The following is a 23,721-nucleotide window of genomic DNA, read 5'->3' as shown; positions in this document are numbered from 1 at the left end:
GTGCAAGTTATTTTTTATTTTTAATTTAAATGATGTGTTAATTATTTAATGTTTGTTTTACTAATAAAGTCAATGCACATTTAGGAAAACAATAATAGAATTGTCCAAATGAGCTGGGTATAACTGGTCAGTTCGAAAAAGGTCTTAGTAGTACATTTTGATTATTTTATTTATCTGTCTTGGTCAAGCTTATTCGTCTAAGTTGGGGACAACGTAATATTTTTAATGTGGATAAGATAATATCTTTTTATGAACTTATGATTGGTCAATAACAATTTTTCCTATTTACTAACTTGCTCACTATTTCGCTTTCCTTTCCCGACTAAATATAACTTTAAGTCGCCTAATACACATTATTATTTACTATTTCCATATTTTTGATTTTTTTATGTTATTTCAATTATTTTGATGTTTTGAAAACTCGATACACATATATTCCTTAGTTTCACTTATTCAATGAGTGTCTTCCTCGTTTGACCATTTCACATATTCATCTATTTATTTATCTTTTAACATAATAATTTTCTTCACTTCCCTTAATGGTACTGCTGAAATAGTTCAACGATGAGTATATAGTTCAACTATGAGTATGATAATATATGATTGTTGGATAAAAATTGTTACTCCTTAAGTTATTGTAACCTAAAATAACCACATGTTACTAATTTATTTTAACATTCTTGGAGAACACCCATGAGTACATATTGCTCGTTATGATCTTCCATACATCTTTTTGGCAGTTAATGACTAAGTCCAACATTTAAATATGTTCAATGTATTGTTGATAAAAAATTCATTGGTTTCTTGGTGAAAGATTAGAAAATAAAAATGATGATAATAAGCACATTTTGAGGAAATAAAAACATAGAAATAAAAATTGTATTTTAATATGAAATCAAGAAGTAGAAATAGAAAATATTTATTGAAACCAAAACTACCATAAACCTTTAAGTTTTCAATTAATATAATAAATAAAGGGAGATAATTCAGTTACTTAATGAGTAAGTTAAAAAACATATTTTACATCTTAGCCATATATTCTATAAAAATTTAATGGTTCACATGATTATAATTAATCAATAAATTTGAATCATTAATTTTTCATATAATAAATGACTAATATGTGGATTAAGTTTTTTTTGGACTTACTTAAGCGAATCCCTCTCATGATTAAATATTTATGTTTTAAAATTTAAATGATATCATTATCAAGAAATAATATTATAATATGGTAAAAAAACATACATTTAACTATCAACTTTTTTAAATATAAGAGGGTGGATGAGCATGTTGTTTTTCAAATTATAGATAATAACATATTATTAGGATATTATTTTGAAAATCTAGATGAATAATATCATTTTTTTTATAACCAAGAGTATTTACTTACCTTATCGGTAACTAATTAATTTATTTTATAGTATGTAACTGTTTCTTCCAACAAATATTACTTATATGAATCAAACACTTAATCGTTTAGTATTTTTGAAAATTCGGGTAAACTTTATCCCACTAAACCAATGTCTATCAATAGATAAAATAAACATTATATATTAAGCTCATTATCATCTATTATCACATTCATAGTTCTTATATTCTTAACATTAAGAAGCCCAATACCCAACTCAGACACTAGGCACACCTACCTATAATTACCATGTTCTTCCTTTCGTGTCGTAGTATCTTGGATCACAATTAGCCCATTAATAAACAGATCAATATTTGATCCTCAGTGTTGGACCCATTCATCACTCTCTTGCAATGTCATTTCCATCGATTAGGACACTGTGTCCTTACATTGCAAGGAGTGAACTTAGAACTATATATGTGGAAGATTCATTTTTGCCTTCCTTCCATTGTTGTTATAACCAAGTCCATCCACCCCCCTATCATCCATAAGAAACTAGTATATTTTTGAAAGAGAATAGAATTGACTCCTTATGGTCACTAAAATCATGACACGTGTCTCATTTTTAATCATTTTCTATGAAAATATTTATAAAACAAAACAAAATAATACACATATCATAATATTATTGGCTAGAGGAAATAAGTTATTTCCCAATACGAGGAAATATTTATTCTCTTTTTGAATATGTGTGACCATTATTTTCAATAAGTATATTTTATAGAAATTAAATTTTTAACTCATCTACCGAAAATCTAACACGACCTTATAACACTACTGCTCTTAATCCATCCTTCAATTTCCATGATAAGGAAATACATATTTCCATGGAAAACTAATAAAAAATGACTAAATCGAGGATGCTAGAATATTAAATTAATTAGATATTTGGAGAGGTTGAGGTTGACGTGGGGGAAACTCGTGGCAAAACGTTTGGACCATTCTGTTGCACGCAACTCTCACACGCTACGTTTCTATATCTATCAGCGACACTTCTTCTCAACCTTGTTGGCTTCAATTCAGGTGATTCATTTTCCACTTTTCTTTTCACTTTCTCAATTCTCCATTATCATTTATGCATATTTTATTATTCATATCAGTTAAATGCTTCATGATTCTATTATCATCTTGAAGTTCTGCAATTTGGATTTCAAGTATTTGAATTTCATCTATACGGCATAATGTTTTGTAACCATTTTTTTTTGTTTAATGTTGAAGAAAACTATAGAGGCTTAGTTAATTGCTTCATAAATGTGGGAAATAGAGTAGTAACTTTGAATCACCAAAGAGGATCCGTACAAATCAGATTGTTGGGTTGTTTCACTTTGGTGATATCTTTTCATCATAAGGAATTGGTCCCAAAGTAAAAAATAGGAAATTTGGTCAAATTTAAGGCTAACTTTGTTGTTACAAAGTGGAGCATGATTTGTTCATCTAGAATGGTTTTTGTTGTTTTCTGAATGTAACTTTGAGTTGGAAAACGTAAACTTTGTTCACATGTTCAACTCTTAAATAAGATAAAAACTTCTAGAGTTTGTTTCTTATATGTCTGTTGCATTTAATTTTGCACCGTTTGTGAACCCTCTTTGAAGATTTGGTGATAAATGCAGTCATCCTTTTTTTTTTTGCTTTCTCTCTTTTTACCTCGTCATTCCTTTTTGTAGTCATAGGTTTGATCAATGGCACTTTATAGAACTGTGCCAAACCCAATTCTGGAGAGTAATGGCTTAGCTTATTCAGCTCGGATTTTTTCAACAAGACTGACTGCACCTGTTCCCCTGCATTTTACTGGAAAATTCTCTACTTTAGACTGGAGAAGGCACAAGCGAGTATGCTGCTCATCGTTCAGGAATGCTGCATCTACATCTTCTATGGAGTCACAGGAAGATGCCCCAAGTGCTTTGACAGTTTGCTTGGAGGAGGAACTGGATCACGTCGTACGATTCAAAATGTCAGACTTTAATATTTTAGGATTTGTAAGCATTGGCCTTGGTGGGCGGGTATGGAATCTAAAATTAGTTTTTGATATGTTATAAATGGATTGCATTTCTATACTGGTATAATTGATTTGATTTTTGCTATAGGCAGATGAAGTAGTTTATGAAGCGAAGGTGAAGGATCGTGGTAGGTAAGTTTATTCTTTGTTTGCTTCAGTTCATATGATTAGTTTTGACTTTAGAAGATAATATGTGTCTATTTATTTTCTTTTTCAGCCCTCTGTACAACACAAGAGTTGTGCTTCGACAGCTTTCCAGTGTCCAAGCTCAGCGTCGAGGGAAACGGGCCATAGAGGTATGTAAATCTTGTAGTGTCAGAATTTAAATAATTTTTATCCCATAATAATTTGTCTTGCCATCTTTAAGGTATTGAAGAAGCTGGTTCGGCGTAAACTTTTGTATCATTCTTACTCAATGCAAGTTCATGGCTATATCTCTTTGCCTGCAAGTGGTGGTAGTGGCTCATTTATCCTAGTCCATGGGGTAGGTCATCAGCTATGTATGATTTATTCTTTTAATTCCTTTTATATAGTTGTATACTTGTAAATCTCTTTCTTGTTTAGAATGTTTTGTCAATTTTAGTCATTCTCTAACTTTGTAACCAGTAAAAACAGAAAGAAAAAAAATTGATTCTTTTTTCCTGGTTAAATAACTTCTCTTTGCAGTATCATGGTAGTTTTTCTTTGAGACACTGGCTTCAACAGTCAGATTGGCTTCCAACTTTAGAAGCCACTCTTGCATTGGATGAAGAGTCTGTTAGGAAGGTAGGAGAAGACACAACTGGAGGTCCTGCAGTTTCTAGGCAGTTACGATTAATTCGAATATTGATGAGGGATCTTCTAATTGGGGTATTTATAAACTCTCTTAATCTTGTCTTTTATGTTAGCATTTTTACTTATTAGTGATTTGTATATTCTGTATAGCAATAGGAAGAATGATATATGTCTCGGTTCATTGACTTTAGGTAAATTACCTGCACAGCCATGGCCTTGCCCATACAGAGTTGAGGCTGGAAAATGTGCATATAAGCCCAGTAGACAGACATATCAAAGTAAGCATGGCTGTTCACTTACAAAACTATAATTTTTCCTTCTTTCTTCATTTATCATCCATTTTCTATCTGTTCTGTCTTATGTGTGGATTACCTCCGCTGTTTGGCTTACCCCTGAGAAGGATCTGTACATTGTTTTATGCTGTAAATTCACAGAATGTCACGAAGACAAACCTGGGTTTTTGTTTTTGTAGCTAGTCTGAAAATTATTGTAATTCCAAAAGACAGGAAATGATCATATCATGATGATTTTGGTTTGCCACCTCTATGCTAAAATAGAAGTACAGATTGGAAACACAATCAAATTTAGGAAAGGTTGAATAGCAGACAGGATATGCAGGATAGAGTTTCTGGATGTTAATTTCCAGAGTGCTGATAATTCTCAGCACTGAATGTGTGATGTATACAATCTAAGTTACTGGAAGTTAATAACTAGTGTTTCTTTACATATTAATATCTCCTCTCATGCTTGGTTTAACCTTTAGTGTTGACACACCAGGTAGGTACTCTGGGAAATGCTGCTGACTTCTGTGAGGATGGTTCAAATAGCAGCTCCGTGGACAGCATGGACAGGCGACAGATGATGATTGCATTTGACATGAGGTATGGCCTGGGAAATTTCCGTGAAGGATGTATGATTTGTAGCTATATAATCTTTTAATAACTTATTATCTGTGTTGCAAAGATGCCTGGGTTTCATAATGGCAAGAATGGTAATAGGGGAACTTATGGATCCTCTGATCTTTGCGAAGTTCAAATCATTCCTCACAAAGGTATGAGAAGTTAGGTTTTTTATTTAATTTTATTCAATACTACAAATCATTGTGGGTCATAAATAGTTGTGCCGTGAAATTTTCCTTGATGCTTGAGAGACACTTGTTATTATTATTACAATTAGCGCCCCAAACATTTACCCATTTCATCCACCTAACTTGAATTGAATCCTATGGTTTACTCTTACCTTTATTTATCCCTAACATGAACTAAGATTAAATAATTTTTTTATGAAAGCACACACATGTGTGTATATATATATATATATATATATACATATATTCAATGATAGAAGGACACATATAATAGAAACTAAGTCAAATGACTATGATCCTTGGTAGGTCACTTGTGAAACACTGTGCAGTACTTGTTTGTGTGGACAGTCTTCCTTAACATAGCATTTCTACTTCGTGTCTGGCCTTAGTATAAGATATTCAATGGCTTACTCTGATAGTTTTCTGGTAACTCTAAATTAATACACAAATATTTTATCAGCCTTTTATTTACTTTCTTTTCTAAATGGTTTCATCTCTATATGTCTATTTTACACAAGGTTCAGATAATGTACCTAATGTCAAATTACTTATGGTGGTTGAGAAAGGGAATCATTAAAACAATTTGAAAGGGGATATTTATAAATATTTAGAACATATGTGCTTCAAATGTTCTATTTTACATATTTTTCGAGAACAGAAACACACAAGTTATAGAAAGATAAATTACAAAAGAGTCATGATTGATGTGAATTTCTAATGTTATCTCCAACTACACGCAATTTCAGGGGTATGATCCTTCATGTTTGCGAGAGCTTATGTTGGAAACCCTTGGTAGAAGCTCCCCATATGGAAATCCCGGCTTACAAGTATGTTTGTGCATTTTCAGTGAAATTTATGTAATATAGAAGTTTTGTTCTTGTTTTTGAGTCTTTTGATGACTTTCTACTCTATTTTTTACAGATACTCGATAGGAACTGGGGTGCTGGTTGGCACCTTTTATCTTTATTGCTTGCGATGAAACCTTCGCAAAGGATAAGGTATGCTATGAAGAAATATTGTTCTATGTGAAATTACTAAGTTATTCATCAATTCTCCCACATTGTAGAGTGATCAATTATTATTCATCAATTCGATTGAAGATGGTATTTTGACTTGCCCAAGTGTCCAACTGGTGTTAACCTTGTGAACTGTGATACAGTTGTTTGGATGCTCTTAGACACCCATTCCTTTGTGGTCCAAGATGGCGAGTAGTCCCATCAATGGATATTATCAGATGGGGTCTAGGATCTACCGCAACACGTATCAGCGAGGAATACATTTATCGTCAGCCTCAGGTATTCATCCAAGGATAAGCCATATATGTAATGTGTTCCTTTGTTGCTTTCTTAGTACCTCGATGCTTGTATAAGAGCCTTTATATTTCTTGGTTTCTGATATCCTCAAGTTTTGTTTATTGAAGTTTCATTTTTTATATTCTCCTTAATGCTTTGATGGAAACATTTAACTTCACCAAGTTACATTATTTAAATGCTTAAGGTACATTATATGAAGTTCGACTGACATGTATTTTCTATGATTTAGCGTAGTAGGCTTGCCCACTTCATCGACTTAATGGAAATGTTGAATCCTCATCCAAAGCCAAAGGTAACTAGTGATACAAAATTTGTATCCTTTTTCCTCTTATCATTGTTTCTACAATGCTTTTCTTTGGAACGGTTCCACATTGCATTCATCAGAAATGCTACAGACCTTCTCTATAGCTAAAATAAATATATAATAAACACAATTCTTAATGGGAGTAACCTTAATCATTTGGTATTACCGAGTCTTATTAGTTGGAGGGACGAAAAGTCGAAAACATGATCCTAAAAGGGTAAAACTTGCCATTTTTAATAATAGAAGAAAAAATTAATGCTAAAGGTTATGCTAATTTAAATGACACTATTCATGTGTGCAGAACTGGCTTGAGCTGCTCCCAGGCAAATGGCGTCTATTGTACTGCACCGGGAAGCACATAGGGCTGACCCTTCGCCAACCTCCTGCCCGTGTACTCATCGGTGATGTGCATTTAACTGTAACAAGGGAATCAAAGTCGAAGGCCAAACTTTCGTTCGTCTCGGACATTGGATTCTCTATCATGACCGGTCAGGACTGGCCTCATAACAAAGCTGGTAAAAATGGAAGATTGCAGGTAAATTCTTCATTTTCACTAACAGCCGGGCGACGGTTATATCTGAAGCAAGACAAGACCACAGAGCAGAAGTTCTACCTCGGCTCTTCAAGCAGTGAGGAGGCTTTAGCACAGAAATTTACTGGCAAGAAATGGAGAAAAATAACCCCTTTCAAGGAGTTTCCATCAAGTCTTCCTGCAGCCAAGCTTGCATCAAGTGATATTGATGTCACAATGAGTTTTGATGATCCATTAAATGGAGACATTGGTATGGCAAAAAATGTGCTTCAAGAACTAAGAACACAAATTCCCCCAGAAATATTTGATTTGTCAAAGCTTGTATGTGGAACTTATGTGGATTCAAGGTTGCTTGTCCTTAGAGGAGTTAATGGATCAGCTCTCCTATTTTCAAGGTCTTTTGTGGATAGAAACACTGCTAGTTAATTGTTATATAGCACAGATTCAAAAACTATTATTTGTGTGTATATATTTCCTTTTCCATTTTATAGCTTAGTCCATTGTGATATCTTCAAATGAATGCTTACCTTACCCCCTTGAATTCTCCTTAGGTTGATTCATCCTTTATCTTTCTCTCTTCTTTCCTTTTCTTTTCAACTTAGTTGTAACTTGTATTTATTTTGATCTCTCCATTCTCAAACAAAATTTACAATTTTAGAGTCATTGAGTTGAAAATGAAAACATTTTTGAAATTATAAATAATTTCCCCCTAAAGCAGTATTTTTTTAGGGGTAAGGAATTGCTAAAAGGACCAAAGACATTAATGCTTTAGTATAAACAATGTCAGGATACTTAGATAATGATTTTTTAACCTGCTATAGTTTTCCATTTTCATTTATTTTAAGAAAAGCTTAAGTAGACAAGTTTGATCTCTTATGTGTGCTTACTAGAAGTTAACAAATGTATAAAGTGAAAGTTTTTATAGTTCTCGACATCCCTTTATATATATATATATATAGAGAGAGAGAGATTTGAAATGTATTTATGGGTTGAGATATAAAAAATAAAAAGATCAATGATAGCTAGAGGAATCATTTCCTCATCCTATCTATATGAGTTTATATGTTATTTTTGGGTAATGAATTTGTCATTTGATGAAAAAGTTTACAAGTTGTTAATCACTTAGTCCACTCACCTTAGATATAAAATATTAACCACTGCCTAACAAATAAACATTAATCAGTAATTATTAAAATTTAATTATATTCAAAGGCAATTGACCAATACTTAAGAACTCCCTAGTCATTTAAATTTTTGATGAAAAATTATAGTTATACAAATATATAATTTTATGTATTCCACTTTATAGTTTTTACATTAACAGTTAATCATAAATAATCAATGAGTAATTGATTTAGTGATATGTGGTTAATCCTCTTCAAGCAAAACTCAATCGAACATATTTAGATTTTATTGGTAATAAATACAATAACATATTTGAAGTCCAAAAAAATATATCTCATGAATTCAAAGCATGTTATAGTCTTTTAGATTTTGTTGTTTTTAGTCAAAGGAAGTAAAACAACCGCTTCTAGTAATGAAGAATTTCTTACCCTTGATACAGCTTAATATGATTTTATGAGCGAATACGATAATATAATATTGAATTAAAGTATCCATTTTTTGTGATTCCCCTGTGAAATTATCAAGACAACATATCAAATATGATAAAAATGAAAAATAATTTATTTATATATCTAAAAATAAATGAAAAATATTAAAAAACAATCATTTGTGTTTATAGAGTAAATTACTTTTTAGATAAAAAAATAGCAAATAATAACAAATTTTCAACCAGCGTCTATAAAAAAAGTGGGCCTAGTTGTTGCTGTTAATTTTTTGTTATAACATACAAAATTTTGTGACTCACAATAGATAATATTAATTTGTTACTATTTAAATAAGATTTAATAATCTGAGTGACGAGAAAAAAAGTAGAGAAAAACGTGAGATTTAGAGGAAAGAGGAATGAATTGTGTGTGAGAGGGCAATGAATGTGTTAGAGTTGTAAAGTTGTAATGGTAGCTATTTGCAATTTGTATATGAAACAACAAAACATATCTCCGTAGTTTTGCACCTTTTTCCCAACAACACAATGTCCCATGATGTTGGTTTTGCTTCATGGATTGATGAATGATTTAATGATTTACACATCAGTCAAATAAGCCTAATGAAATAGAACAAAGCAAATATGTTTGTTTTATTTGTTTCATCCAAATTCATTTTTATTGATACTCTGAAGTTTCTTATTAACTTATTAATGATTGTTTTATAAAATGAAAACTAAAAATAATGATTGATTAATAAGAAATATAAATGGATAAGACAAATTGATTGTGGTAGAAGAGAAAGGGCAGAATGTTGAGGGAAGGAATTGATTTATAACATTAAAGTAGGAGAATAAAAGTAATATCTGGTGATACATTTACAGAGACACCAAGAACCCAAAAGTTGCTCAATCTATAGGTTTTATTAGATGTTGATGAATGGTAAAGACCAAAGGAAACTAAAAAGGGTAAAAGAAAAACAAAACTATGTTCTTGTTTTTTGTTGTTGTTTCTGCCTACATTTCCTTCTTCTTCTTCTTCTTTTGATTTGATGAAAACTACAGTTGTGGTGTTGTATCTGTGAGATTCCTTTGTGAAAGAAGGGATGGGGTTAGTGTTCTTCATGGAGAAGAAACAATAGTTGGTATCTCATCTGATATTCATTTTCTTTCATTAGTATAATCAAATTCCTTATTTCCTAATTCATGAATTTCCGGCAGTTTGGAGCTTTACATAGACAAGGTACTTTTGATTCATCTGGCTCATCAGGATCAAATAAGTAGTCATACCTGCCCAGTCAATAACCAACCAACATTATTAACTAATCACCAAATGCATATGCACACACAAAAACACAATCAAACCGTGACTATGTCGACCACGTCTATATTCGACACTTTAAATTTTTAAAATTTATCGTATTTTCATATCTTGTTGTATCTGTGTCTCATGTCATATCCTTACTACTTCCTAGCATTAGACCCACAACCAAACATGCAGGTAATGATAGAGTGTGAAAGAGATATACGTCAATTCATCGCCAGCAGATACTTTAGTCTTAGCAATGAGTACAATCCGACTTTCATCGTCACCTACACACATAATTCTTGCATAGCAATTCGGCATACACTGCATAAATACGAACCAGAGAACATGTAAGATGACTGGATATAGAGTTGTGAGGGTGTCAAGAGAACAATGGTGTACAAAAAATGATGATTCTGAGTTAGGTCCACTCACAGAATGATTGATTAGCCGTGCTATATTTCCTTTATCAGTGGCATCTACCACCACTTCTTCACTTATCTTAAATAGCTGCAGAATGTGAATAATTATGACTAATAGGCAAACATGGGGAAACAAGAATAAAAGAAAGGCAAGGATGCAAGCAAGTCTATAAGATGTTTGAGGAGAGTTAACTCACATAGCAGTCTTTGCCTTCTAATCTATAGCGTGCCTCCCTCAGATCTGCAATGCTGCCCCTCACTTGTTCACCGCGATACTCAAGAACCTGCTTAGAATTAAATCATGCTTATTATCGCTACAATGGATTAAAGGTCGACGATTTTATGCATAGCAGCATATGATAATTTAGAATCGCAATTCAAATCAAAATGGAAGAAAAGGAGGACAAAAAATTCAAAATGCTTCATCAGCCTATGTGCTTGCATTTCAAAACCATGGCTACAAATAATATGACACACAACATGCTTTCTATGTTTTACTATGTGAAATTACATAAACAAGGTCGTTTGGATATTCATTGTCACACTGTACTATTCATATATTTCAACAGAGGTTGATGAAGCCTCAAGAGAACATAGCTTTGGGGTAGGTGCTACCATTAAGGTGTTGTTTGGAAGGGTACCCTTTTATGTGCCTCTCAATTTTATACAAAAAGTAATATATTGGGTCACTTGTATTAGACTTTTCATATGCTTAACTATCTTCAAAATACTAATTAAGGATTATCATTACTGATGATTGATCAACACAAAGGAGCAGATCGATGATCCTTTTAATGATCATACCATTTCTCCTTCTTGAATATCTCTGCGTGCAAAGAGGCCCCATCCATGTATGCCCGATCTACCAAAGCAAACGCGTTCATCTTCGGTTTTCTTGAATCATACATGTGTACCCATAGAACAGTCAGAAATTTGATCACAAAAGCCAATAATCCAGTAATGAAAAAGAAGATTCACCTGTAAGTGACGAAGGCGCTCTCTGAAAGAAGAAAATGACCTGGGTTCCTCTTCCACATTCTGTTTCAGAAGAAGAGATGAGAACAAATTCAAGCTAAAAGAATGAACAAGAAAATCCAATATAATATATCTTGAAGATAAATGGTTTACTCTGTATTTATTTAATCTCTGTATTGCATCTAAAGGATGGTGGTGGGGACCCCTCACTTGATGAAAAATGGCTTCATCTGCTGCTCTCTAACAAGTAGAAGAAATAAATATGAGAAAACTGCAAACATGTTAAAGATATGCACATATCATATTATCAGAGAAATGCTACATTGGTTAAGTTATCATCTCACAAACTTTCACTAATAACAACAACCGAACCTTTATCCCACTAGGTGTGGTCGATTACATGGATCGAACGATGTCATAATGTTCTATCATAAATCATGTTCGTTGACAAAACATTAAGCTCCAAGTCTTTCTTTCACTAACATGAACAATAAATTTCAACGAATTACCTTTTTTGTATGATTTGTTCTCCGGAAAATACGGCACCGAGCAGCAGAGAATGGTTCATCCTCGGTGTTATCCACGGGAGAAGTGTCATCTTGCTTCATTTTATTTGATGCAATCAGCCTTGATCCACCCTTTTTCTTATTTTTGAGGAGGCTTTTAGTTGAAATGATCCCATTAGGAGTTTGTACTATCAAGACATTGTCAGGATTGGGAGCCCTACAAAAATAATAGACACGACAAGAAAAAAAGAGATTAAGGTGAATTTCGGATAAACCTATGAATGTGCAATTACAGAAAGATTATAGCATGTTGGGAAAAAAGAAAACCCTGTAAAGGAAATGGGAGATAGGGAAAAAGGTGAGTAATATCTTTCTCTGTTGTAATTGAAGAGTGCATACCTGTGGTAAGCACAATAAGAAACCCATTTTGTTGTTTGCCTACCATTTTTTTCTGAACAATGCATCTGCATTTAAAGCGAAGAAAATTTAATAAACTATTGCCGCAATGAAACATTCAAGTAAACAATAACACTCAGGTACCGTCCTACTAGGTGGGATTGGCTGCAAGAATTATATTTTCTTAGAATATGAAATGAAAATTGTGAAATATCAAGCCAAGTCAATCTGAGTGAATCCTTACCTCCATGCGATATCCAGCTCTAGATGCACACATAGTATGAAAATATGTGGAACACTTGCAACATTGTGTACATGAACCATGGATTTGTTTGCAGATAACACAAATCTGAAATTCAAGTAATGCAGACTTTAGTGTGAAATATGCAAGGAATGACATCAAAAACTATATTGGACAAGTTTTGGTATTACAACAAGTATATTTTCACAAACCTAAAAAACTCTTCCCATAAATGTGGACACATTTTTCCAAGTCATGAGGAAGATAACTTCAAAATAATTATAGTAAGGACTTTGCTATTTTTTTTAAATTGTTACTTTAAAGATTAATAGCATTTCATTAGTTGTGCCTAATAGTAATAGCCATGTTCCCATACAAGATTTGTTCCATTTTTTATTCAAACTCAAATGTCAAAATACAACATAAAGTGATACTGATATTAAGTACTTTTTTCCCTTAAATTTGTTTTATAGCCATAAAAAGTGGGAAATGTTCACAGCAGGTCTCACCTTGACAAAAGAATTTGATGGAATACTAAGAATACCCAAAGCAGGCTCCATCTTCTCATCACTAGGAAAAGAGACTTGTGGTTGAAACCAAGCACATGTGACATGAACCCATAATGTATCAATATCAGTTGGCTTTAGTGCACCACCTGGGGATCCAAAATTAGTTAATATCTTGAAAATTATTAATATGATATTCAAACTCTCTTATGATGTAGCAGAACATAATTGGATAATTTTATAAAACAGTTTTACACGGGGATCAAAATAAAGCAAAAAGTGGAAAAAGTTGTCAGCCAGCATGAGAATAGTTGAACTTATAGGCATATCATATACAAGGTTAACAGAATCAAGTTGGGCAGTGTGCAGTTCCAAAAAAGAAAATTCACATGATTGGATGATATAGTGTAAAAAGTTTAAAACTTTCAGTGGATCTAATTAAGCTCGGTAAAAATGGGGACAAAAGTATTCTGAGCCAAGTGTAAAACTGCATTATGTCCATATACAGGTTGGAAAAAAAATCAAGGGAGATACCCACAACAACAACAACCAAGCCTTTATCCTACTAAAAAAATAAAGCAAAGTATAGGTGGCAATGTGGCATAACAGACTACCCGCCTACCGGGAGAGTCAGGACTTTGGTCTATTCAGGCGGGCAAAAAAGAGCCCAATGTTATTTGGGCTACCAAAAAGGTGGTTCTAGCCCAGCCCCATGTAGGCAGTGACCTTATTGGCTTATTCCACAACTGGATTGATTGAACCAGCCCGAACTCAATTGATCTATGAGCTCTATTACATCTGGCTGAAAAACTCCATTTTTTCAAGCCCAAATTTTCCTGCACAAACCCTAATTTTCAACGGGTATGAACAGGCTGGCCCGATTTTGCCACCCCTACAAAGAGCTGACTCTGCAGCATTTCCAAACAAATAAAAAGATGAAGAAGTAATACACCATACATGTCAAATATTATGGAAGGCATACATACCTTTCACAGGGCAAAGACAACACTCCCTCTTTATGTGAGGTGTTTCACAAGCCTTGCAAACCCAAGATGTAAAGTCCTTAACATTTCTTGCTCCATAGCATTCTTGATGAACAGCTATTTGACATCTATAAAACAAAATATACAATGCATTTATGCATCAAGTGCAATGCAATTCATCAGACATAGTGGAAATACATCACCAACAAATTAAATCCATGTTAATCACTATATGATAATTGGTTAAAATGCTATAGAAACATGCAGCAACTTGTTCCTATGTCTTTATGGATTGATGATTGATAATAAATGCAACAGTAATAAGCAAAAGATGTTATATTACCTGTTGCAAATGATAATTTTGTTGTAATCCCAGTCTTCAACCCATCTACATACAGCACAACGTTCTGTAGTCCACTTAGCATGAACAGGTTCATATTTCTCTGTCAGAGGAAATGGTTTGCAGTAACATTATAATTCTTGAGAACATGACGTAGCAAACTCATCACACTGTAGTTGTACACAAGGAGTTAAAAGGGTACCTCGCAAGAAGGTAAGCAACTTATGCTTCCTTTCTTTTAGAGAAGGTTTTTTAGGTTTGACAGAAACTACAGCCTTAGCATGAAATTCTGCCAACTTCAACATCTGAGAAGTCAAATACATTGCATTAGTCACATGTAACCATTATATATATATATATATATATATATATATATATATATAAAATGCAAAAACATGAGACCAATATTATGAGCTCTCAGCATCTCAATAGCTAAGTATCACCGATATTGTGATACTGAAGACTATAAAATTCAAAAGCAAATATACATATAAATTGTTGACATATAGAGATATTACCAAATTTAAAACCTATACTATCAATGGGAAGAACTCAAATTAATAATACTAATTGGTAATACTCTACATATAAAGCAAGCCCATAAGTACATAGATTCTATTATACTGAATTTGTCTGAAAAGAGGATGCTAGACACTAGATTTATCGTAGTGTAGTAAGGTAACCAATAAATAAGTAATAAATTTTTATATTGAAGACACAGGGAAAACTATGCACCAAAATTAAAAGGACGGCCCAGTGCACGAGTCTCCCACTCGGTAGGCCTAGGATGTTAAATGTATGCAACCTTACCCTCGCAATTGAGGAGATTGTTTCCAAGATTTGAACCCATAACCTCTAAGTCACAAGGCAAACAACCTTACAGTTATGCTGAACTAAATAACAGTAAAATACAAACCCATTGTTCCAGTGGCAGCATGGAGTCCTTCACCCGAATACTTGTCTTCCAATTCCTTAATTTGGAACCTGTGTGTTTTTCCCATTCGCTAAGTGCTAGCTTTTCTGTCCCACAAAAGTCACACTTGCACACAACTCTGAGGAAGAACATGTTTCATAATCAAAAAACAAGAACCAGGAATCAATTTCAAAATATAGAGGTAATAATAAGAACAGCACATTCAAAATAAGCATCAATCAATTTGGAACACTATAATGTGAAATTTGAATGATGAGCTAACTTAGATATCAGAAAACTGAACTGGAATCATCAGTAAGACTTAAGCAAATTTTATCAAATATTATTCGACACAAATTCTGTGGAAATTTGATCAACGTAAAAATTAATGAAAATTAGTAAATCTTTACAGGGATCTCAAGAGCAAGATACAATGTCCTTTGAACACAATATGTTACAAGACCATGGATTCTTAATGAACTAAAAACTTAAGCAGGAACATCCAGAGTTTTTAGGGAAAAGAGACCCCCTTAGCAAGCTAGTGCTCCCTTTTTTTACTCTTTAAGAGCAAAGCACAGATCAGACTATATCAGATAGGTACTACTTGCCAAATTAGAAAAACACATTAATATATCACTACTTATTATAAGCAACCGACATCTCTAACAATTAAAAGAAAAAGACTAAAGATAGAACCAACAGAGGACAGAAAAAATTATGCAAAGACTTCTGAAAGAATTTGCGCTTACAAGTGAAGGCTCGGAAAATATATGCCTTCTATACCATTGCAGAGAACAGTGACCTTCTTCGGAAGCACTAGCTGCCCACTGTTTTTGTTACACCTGTACCAAAGCCTCTACTATAGTTAGGAAAACTGTAAAGTATAAATTTAAAATGGCATTTTTTATAAAACCTAACAACAAAAACATTCAAAACTGGTAGATGAGCTTGAATCCAAACAGATGGCATGTGCTTCTTGAGAACTTTACATGTAATCATAAGGTTTACCCACAAAAACAGGGTCTCGAGGAGACAAAAAAAGAAGGAACCATGACAAACTTACTTGGCTTTTGACCGTAATTTTTCTGAATCAGATAACTCAAAATCAAACTTGGCTTTGCAAGTCGGGCAGAAATAATCAGTGCCTTCAAGGTTCTTCAGAAAACAGAATATACCAATCAGTAAAACCAAAATGTCACTTTCTGAGCTTCAAATGCTGAGAAAAGACAATATTAAAATACCAGGTAACAGACAAACCTTGAAAATGCTCCTGGAAATTTTGTCACATTCTGCATGCACCCAGACTTTACACCCATCACAGCGCACCTGATTCAGAAGGAGAATGGGCATCCGGAAAGGGAAAGCAGTTAATACTACAAACAAGCAATAGTCTTTGAGAAGAAGAAAAAAATAACCTTAATTAGGTAACAGAATCCAACTAACTCACCCAGCTACCACTATCTGAATGATTCCAAACTTTCTTGCATATGCCACAATAATGATTTGACTTTGTTAACTGCCCAGAAAAAAAGTTTTCAAAGACTACAACATATGCAATTTCAAAACAAATTTGGAACTTCATATGTAACATTTTCATTGCAGACTTAAATATATATATAAAAAATTAGAAGCAAAATGCAAGATATACAAACCCTGGCGCATGTTTTACATAAGAATTGGCCACCAGGAGTGGAATCCTTTGTTTTCTTGGACATTTTGAAAGGAAGGGCCAACCCACAGGCTTCACATGATCGTGTATCCTTCTTATCAAATAAATCCTGCATTTGGAATTAAAATCAATGAACTGTTAAACTTGATCAAACTTCAGCAGCATGCCTCAATTCTGAACTTTTGTCCAATTTGGAGAATGAAATAATAATTTCATAATTAAAACAAGACAAAAAAGATTGTCAAATCTACAAGCCAGTCGGGGCCTACAAATCAAAAAATAACTTTTCCAGTTACTAGCTAAGTTTATATTATCAGTTTTCCTTAACTTCCCCCCAAATATGATGTGCACAAGTACTTTAACAGCCACTGAACAGCCATGTAATTTCCTAAACATGAACGAAAAAAGCCTTTTAGCTAACTTTTACCTGGTCCAGAAAGTGATATCTTGCATACTGGTTTGGACCAGTGTCCTCCCGAAGGACTTTCAGAATAGTATCATCAATATCAGTGTTAGCAGCTGCTGAATTTATATCTGCTATCAACTTTTCTGTGTGGCCCTGGTCTGCCAAAAATGCCTCTTCTATAGCCACTTGGAGTTGAGAAGGATTATAGTAAATGAATTCCGACTGCTCCTGAAACCTAAACCAAGGAATATCATGCCTAGTAAGCAAAAATTCTTCCACAAGTAAAAACCAAAATGGGAATTTTAAACAACATAAACAGATAGATAATAACAAACAACTCACACCTGTCTACATTATCCATAAATGGAAAAATCATCCCATCCTTCACCCATCCATAGTCCTGTTCAAAACCATCGAAAACACAACAAATACCCAATTTCCTAAATAGGAAAGAAATTCTATACAAGAAGTGCAATTAATTCAAAGTAATGACTCATACCCTTTGATTTTTATTGCCTGCGAACCCGAGAAACATTACACAAGCTGCATCAGCTACACAAGACCTTAGAACCAGTTCAGGTGCCTGAGACATAGGATCAATCACAATGGCTGGCCAAAAAGGTTCCCTTCTCCTTGCTTTGGCCCACACTATATCACCTGCATAAAAATCTTCTGGTCCATACAACCCATCTTTCCTCTCCCGAATTTCCTTCAAAACTCTCTCATTTCCCATTGACTCAACTCCTTCCATCTCCACAAACCTCTCTCTCTCATCAAAACTCCTAAACCTCACACCAACATCCTTCCTTGCTTTCTCCTCACACAATGCTGAATACTTTTGAGGCTTGTAACCGATTTTCTCATCCTTTCGCAATTTTTTCGCGTTCTGATTGCAATTTTTCGGTGCTTTGAAACCCAATTTCCCTCTCTTGGGTTCAAATTCATCATCAAATTCACAATCACGCAAGCTGCTCTTGCTGTCTTTCCTCCAATTATCAATAACAGAATCATTGAACCGTGACGGCAGCACCTGAACCCTTCCCCTTGAGGTCCTAACCAGTGGCGGACGCTGAGCCTCGCCACCGCCCCGAATCTTCTTAGCGTCACTACCACCATCACCACTGCCACTGCCACCACCCTTCGAATTCGAATCCACTTCGCAGGGCGGTGAGCACGAAACTTCAGTGAACAACGAAGCAGAGAATCCATTCTCTGTCAGAAGGCCATGAAAGCTCACCGGAATTTCGCCGGTGAAGATGTCGCCGAGAAGGTTCAAAGGGTAGTAATCGTTACTCGTCTTCTTCCTCCTCTTACGAGCATAAGAACACTCATCCTTTTCACCAACCGAGTCACTGAGTTTGCTCCGTTTCACACTCGGCATTTGGGATTTCAGGTTGCGCTTGATGATCATTCTCGCATTCAAATTCAACACCCAGGTATGGTCAAAATCGTAACTACAACAACCCCAGAAAGAGAATTTTCAACAAAACACAAGAAACAGAGCATATATCATAAAACCCTAATCGCAGAATTGAAATTCCGAGAAACAGAGCAACCGCCTAGAATGAAGCACAAGACAGGATTTTGAGCAGAGAATTTGAGAAAGAAGACAAAAGGGTCACAGAAAATAAGGGAATTGAGTTTAGAAATGCAGAAAAAAAAAATGATCAATAAGATCAAATAAGCAGAATAAAGTGAAATAAAAAGAGGGATCTGTTAATTTTTTTGGGTTAACCTTTCTTCTCATTAACTTCCACAGAAGACATAGAAAAAGAAAGAACGAAAGAACTTAGAAGAGAAACATAAAACTTTATGAAGAAAAAAAAAAGTAATGTAAAATTGTATTTTTATGGAACTGAGCAAAAAATAAAAATAAAAATGGAGAAATTTTGTGTAGAGAGAGAAAGTAAGAAGGAAAGGGGTGACAGAGTAAGATTTAGAGAGAGAAAGTGAGAGTCTCAGCGTTATCTAGAATGATTTTAATGTTGTTTAAATGTATAGTGTAGTTTAATGTAATGGAGCTAACTTGCGCATTGCGTGTTGGTACCTTAAATTCTTCTTCCTTGATGATGATGGCATTCTGGTTCAGCATCATCGTGGGCCGGGTTTCATGTTGTCACGTTATTATTTGTTTCTAAAGCTTTACTTCAAATGCAATGGCTATGTCAATGTTTTTGAGCAGAAAAGAATTTGAAAACAATGAGTGCTTTAAATTTTGTTCCAAGAATTTTGGAGCCATAATGAAATATGTCTTTAAAATGGGAAACATGTTTTTATTACTATTGTTGATGATGTTCTTGTCCTTCCTTTTTGTTCTATGGTTTAGTCTAGTTTTTTATGTTGTTGATGACGTTGTCTTTCTTATTGGGAAATTCAGGACACTGAAATTTTTGGTTCCTTGGAATTTGATACTTTTAGCAAGCTTTGTAAGGGTTGCACCACTTTGTGAAATTAATTTTCTTTGTACTTATAGGTTATGTGGTTGGACATGGGAGCCAAGAATTTACTTAAATTGCTCATAATAGTAATAATATATGTTTTCGTTACATTTTTTGTTAAATTTGTTTCAGCAGTGTTTTGTGATGGAGGAGGGGGAAGTGCAACAGTGCACATAGGTTGAACCCTCATGAGTCCTTAACATAGTGAAAAGTGATTATTGATCATAGTTTATAATTAAAGATTTGATTTTGATTATTGGGTTTCATTTTATTTTGTTGGATTTGATGCACGAAGTAAAAGATGAGTTTGGCTTTCCCCAAACCTCACCATTATGTATGAATATGTAAACTGAGTTCTACACACTTCGCACCACTCACTCTACTTTCTCAATTTTGTGTGTTGTTTTTCATTTTGTGAAAATATATAAAAGGAAATGGTTGTATATTTTTTGGGCACATAAATGGTTGAATATATGAATACAAAACCTGCTGATGTTGGGTCACCACTCATAGGACTCAAGGATTTTCAGCTATCAATCAATCATGCATATTTATAAGAGACTCTAGAAATTTGAAGAACTAATTTAATTTTAAGTAAAATATCATTCATGTTCAATCTTCCATTCAATATTTTTTTGTTTGAAAATGAAACCTTAGTGTTTCACTGACAAGCCATGGAAGTTTGTTGAGTACTGCGTGTATATATCGAGAGAGATATGTGTATATTTAATTGTTATGTGATGTTTTTATCCCAAAAAGACCAAACGAAAATGATTTAGTTGTAAAATGGAAGGCACTGTTCCAGTTCGGGAACATCTATAGAGGATATAGCTAAAATGGGAAAGCTGAAAATAATTTGTAGAATGGATAACATTAATTCATATAGTTGAAGGGATGAAAAAAAGGTGAAATTAAAGTAAGTAGTGAGTACTGATATAATGATCTAAAGTTCTGTTAGATTCTTAATATGACAAAAAAGATTAAGAGTTTGATTTAGGTGATTGATACTTATTGAATGGACAATCATACACCTAAAAAAATTAATTATTTATCCAAAAACAATGAGGTGATACTTAGTAGTATAAAAGTAACCTGCCATCGTGAGTGAACGTTCTGAACTTTTGAATGTTCATCATCCTGTTTTCATCATTGTGAGAGGTTGTTATGAGCTGGTTCATATGTCTCAACTTTCTTTGTTTTGGAGAGTAATGGATAGAATCTTTTGAATTGAGGAATTATATATTAATTGTTTAACTGTTGAATTCCATGATTCTCATATAATTAAATACAAATTATAACTACGATGCTTTTATTCAACCAAATTTCAGAATTTCTCATCAAACATGTGTTTTCTTTCTAAGAGAAATTTATTTTGTGAATAAATATATTGGAGATCATAGTAATATAATCTTAGTTAACCTGATATCGATTCTGGTATATTAGACTCAGTTTTATGCGGTACACTTTTATTTATGACAAAGCTGGTCTATAATATGTGAAATTGAGTAAAGTAGAAATCATATAAGTATTATAGCAATATCAAGGGTTGCATGTAATGGCGGAACAATAAGACACTGCAACAGTACAAACGCGGGGTCGTTACAAGTAGAAGTATAGAACAAGACATTCATCACACTTATTTTTGTTGTTTATTATTACATATATGTTAGGCTTTGTTTCGAAATGAGGTTTTGGAGGGGAAGGAAAGAGAATGGTTTTGGAAAACTTTTTTCTTGTTAATTGAAGAGGGGAAGATTTTGGAGGGTCTCTCAAACCCTTCAAAATCCTTTATATATCTATTTTTAAAGTTCCCTAATTTTTTATAAATAAAATGTCAAAAATAGTTAAATATTTTTAGTAATATTATATAATTATATATTATTGTTCATTTCTCATTGTTAATTACATTTTTAAAAGAAAAATAAAAAATATTCTTACATTATTATTAATTTATCCTCTCACTCTTCTAAATTTTATACTCTGAAACAAACGACGATTTTCTTTATTTTAACTTTTTCATGGTATTTCATAGATTTAATATGTGTATACTGATAGTATAAATATTCTGTACACTTTCAATAAATCATGTATCATTTTTAGGTTAACCATCATTGACTCTCAAACAAAAATAATACAAATCAACGTGCACGATGAGTTTTAACGGTGTAAAAAACTTTATATTAATAGTACATAGACTTTAAACTCTTATTTCATATATTTTAATATTTTGGGAATCAAATAGCCATTTATATTTTACTTTCCAATTATACCATTATTTATTCTTCTTCTTTTCACACCATGATTCTTCATTTATTTTTTTAGTTCATATTTTAGTCCAAGTGTATCTACTTTTTATACCATTTAATAATTTCTTAAAACATATTCATAATCTTAAACATTAAAAAATGAGGAGTTCAATGCATTGCTTACATAAAATCAGCTCAAAAAGAAAACATTAATGATTGACAAATATCAAATATGAAAACATTCTTGTAATCATTGGTTTGACTACTTTAATGATTGAAGTTTAGAATTGAGTTAATTGCAAGGTAATTGACTTGGTTTGTGAAATTTAGAGTAAATAATTTTGAAAATAAAAATGATAATAAAATATGTTTTGAGGATATGAAAACATGGAAATGAATTTTCTTTTTAAAATGAAAATAAGAAATAGAAAACATTTCTTCAAACCAAACACATCTTTATTGTTTTCAACATTATGTTCACACATAAATGTAAGTTGAGAATAATTTTGCGAATTAAATTTTGGAGGGAGGAAGAGAAAAATAATATTTGAAAGTCATGAAATATACTATTGAGATAACTTTAAAGTCTTTCATTTTCATTTTCATTTTCATTTTCATTTCTTACCCTTCAAAACTCAACTTGCAAATGAAACCTTAGATGAGTGAGTGGTTTTACAAATAAGTAGCAAGTATTCTATTGCATGTAATTTAAATTTTAAAACAAATAAAACAATATTTAAAATTGTACATGATATATATACACACACCTAGTAAAATCTTAAATATTTATTAAAAGATAGTTGTTTACATTAAAAAACATAATTAATTTAAATTGTAGATATATTATGAATGTAATTAATAATTAAAGATATATAATTGATATATTCATATCATGATATCAATAGTGTAAAAAGAATATGAATAGCATGTGTTTTAGAATTACTATTTAGTATAGTACATATTTAGTATAATAGGCCAATAATAATAATTAGTATTTGAGTTTATTTAAAAAAGTTAACAATAATTTGAAGATTGTAATATTTATGTATTGCATATATAATTCAACATATCATTCATTTGTATTAATTATATTTATGTATCAATATAAAATGATATTTATATATGGATGTTTGATGATATATTGCATATATATTTTTTCCATTGCACACATTTCATTAGGAATATATGTAATAAAAAAGAAGAAAAAGGAAAATTATTATATCAGTTCAATGATCCACCTCGCCACCAAACTTGATCTGATCAACCTTTCTACAAATTGTTTCTGGATCTGCTTGAATAAAATTCTATCCGGACCTATATAATTGATATTTATTGGAAGAGATAATTATATAATTAGCTTTTAATTTATAAGATAATACTCTTAGTAGTACATAAAAATATTAAATTATGATTA

At 32.6% G+C, this 23,721-nt stretch overlaps 2 protein-coding genes across 3 annotated transcripts; one reads left to right on the top strand and one right to left on the bottom strand.

Moving 5' to 3' along the window:
• Nucleotides 2,321–7,954, top strand: LOC109328018 (probable plastid-lipid-associated protein 14, chloroplastic). Of its 2 annotated transcripts, none has more exons than XM_019561258.1 (14): nt 2,321–2,431; nt 3,073–3,408; nt 3,493–3,536; nt 3,622–3,700; nt 3,781–3,888; nt 4,071–4,253; nt 4,370–4,456; nt 4,956–5,059; nt 5,142–5,229; nt 6,012–6,092; nt 6,187–6,263; nt 6,425–6,560; nt 6,808–6,870; nt 7,184–7,954. In XM_019561258.1, the coding sequence occupies exons 2-14, from the start codon at nt 3,088–3,090 to the stop codon at nt 7,838–7,840; spliced, it is 2,028 nt and encodes a 675-aa protein (XP_019416803.1). In that variant the 5' UTR covers nt 2,321–2,431; nt 3,073–3,087; the 3' UTR covers nt 7,841–7,954. The 2 variants fall into 2 exon arrangements, with proteins under 2 accessions (XP_019416803.1, XP_019416802.1); XM_019561257.1 differs by having other exon boundaries at nt 2,322–2,431; nt 3,772–3,888.
• LOC109328415 (histone-lysine N-methyltransferase ATX5-like) lies at nt 9,983–19,561 on the bottom strand. The gene is made up of 23 exons (XM_019561873.1): nt 18,123–19,561; nt 17,968–18,023; nt 17,645–17,858; nt 17,201–17,326; nt 16,996–17,064; nt 16,806–16,874; nt 16,612–16,703; nt 16,298–16,390; nt 15,552–15,687; nt 14,838–14,940; nt 14,639–14,738; nt 14,299–14,423; nt 13,316–13,461; nt 12,810–12,914; nt 12,569–12,633; nt 12,173–12,386; nt 11,817–11,903; nt 11,667–11,726; nt 11,493–11,582; nt 10,886–10,972; nt 10,702–10,776; nt 10,490–10,590; nt 9,983–10,250 (listed from the first exon to the last, which is right to left on the bottom strand). Exons 1-23 carry the CDS (start codon nt 19,032–19,034, stop codon nt 10,160–10,162), a joined length of 3,216 nt encoding a protein of 1,071 aa, XP_019417418.1. The 5' UTR covers nt 19,035–19,561; the 3' UTR covers nt 9,983–10,159.

The sequence above is a fragment of the Lupinus angustifolius genome, chromosome LG15, assembly GCF_001865875.1.
Source record: "Lupinus angustifolius cultivar Tanjil chromosome LG15, LupAngTanjil_v1.0, whole genome shotgun sequence".
Classification (NCBI taxonomy): domain Eukaryota; kingdom Viridiplantae; phylum Streptophyta; class Magnoliopsida; order Fabales; family Fabaceae; genus Lupinus; species Lupinus angustifolius.
The sequence above is the reverse complement of the archived record's forward strand: the minus strand, read 5'-3'. Positions and strand labels throughout refer to the sequence as shown.

Bases quoted from the DNA above. Each gene is read 5' to 3' on its own strand.
- LOC109328018 (XM_019561257.1), top strand. From the start codon at position 3,088: ATGGCACTTTATAGAACTGTGCCAAACCCAATTCTGGAGAGTAATGGC. The intron at 4,457-4,955 runs GTAAGCATGGCT...TTGACACACCAG, and splicing joins CAGTAGACAGACATATCAAA to GTAGGTACTCTGGGAAATGC. The intron at 6,561-6,807 runs GTATTCATCCAA...TCTATGATTTAG, and splicing joins ACATTTATCGTCAGCCTCAG to CGTAGTAGGCTTGCCCACTT.
- LOC109328415 (XM_019561873.1), bottom strand. From the start codon at position 19,034: ATGATCATCAAGCGCAACCTGAAATCCCAAATGCCGAGTGTGAAACGG. The intron at 14,941-15,551 runs GTTTGTATTTTA...TTGACTTCTCAG, and splicing joins TGCTGCCACTGGAACAATGG to ATGTTGAAGTTGGCAGAATT. The intron at 12,634-12,809 runs GTAAGGATTCAC...CTTTAAATGCAG, and splicing joins GAGCTGGATATCGCATGGAG to ATGCATTGTTCAGAAAAAAA.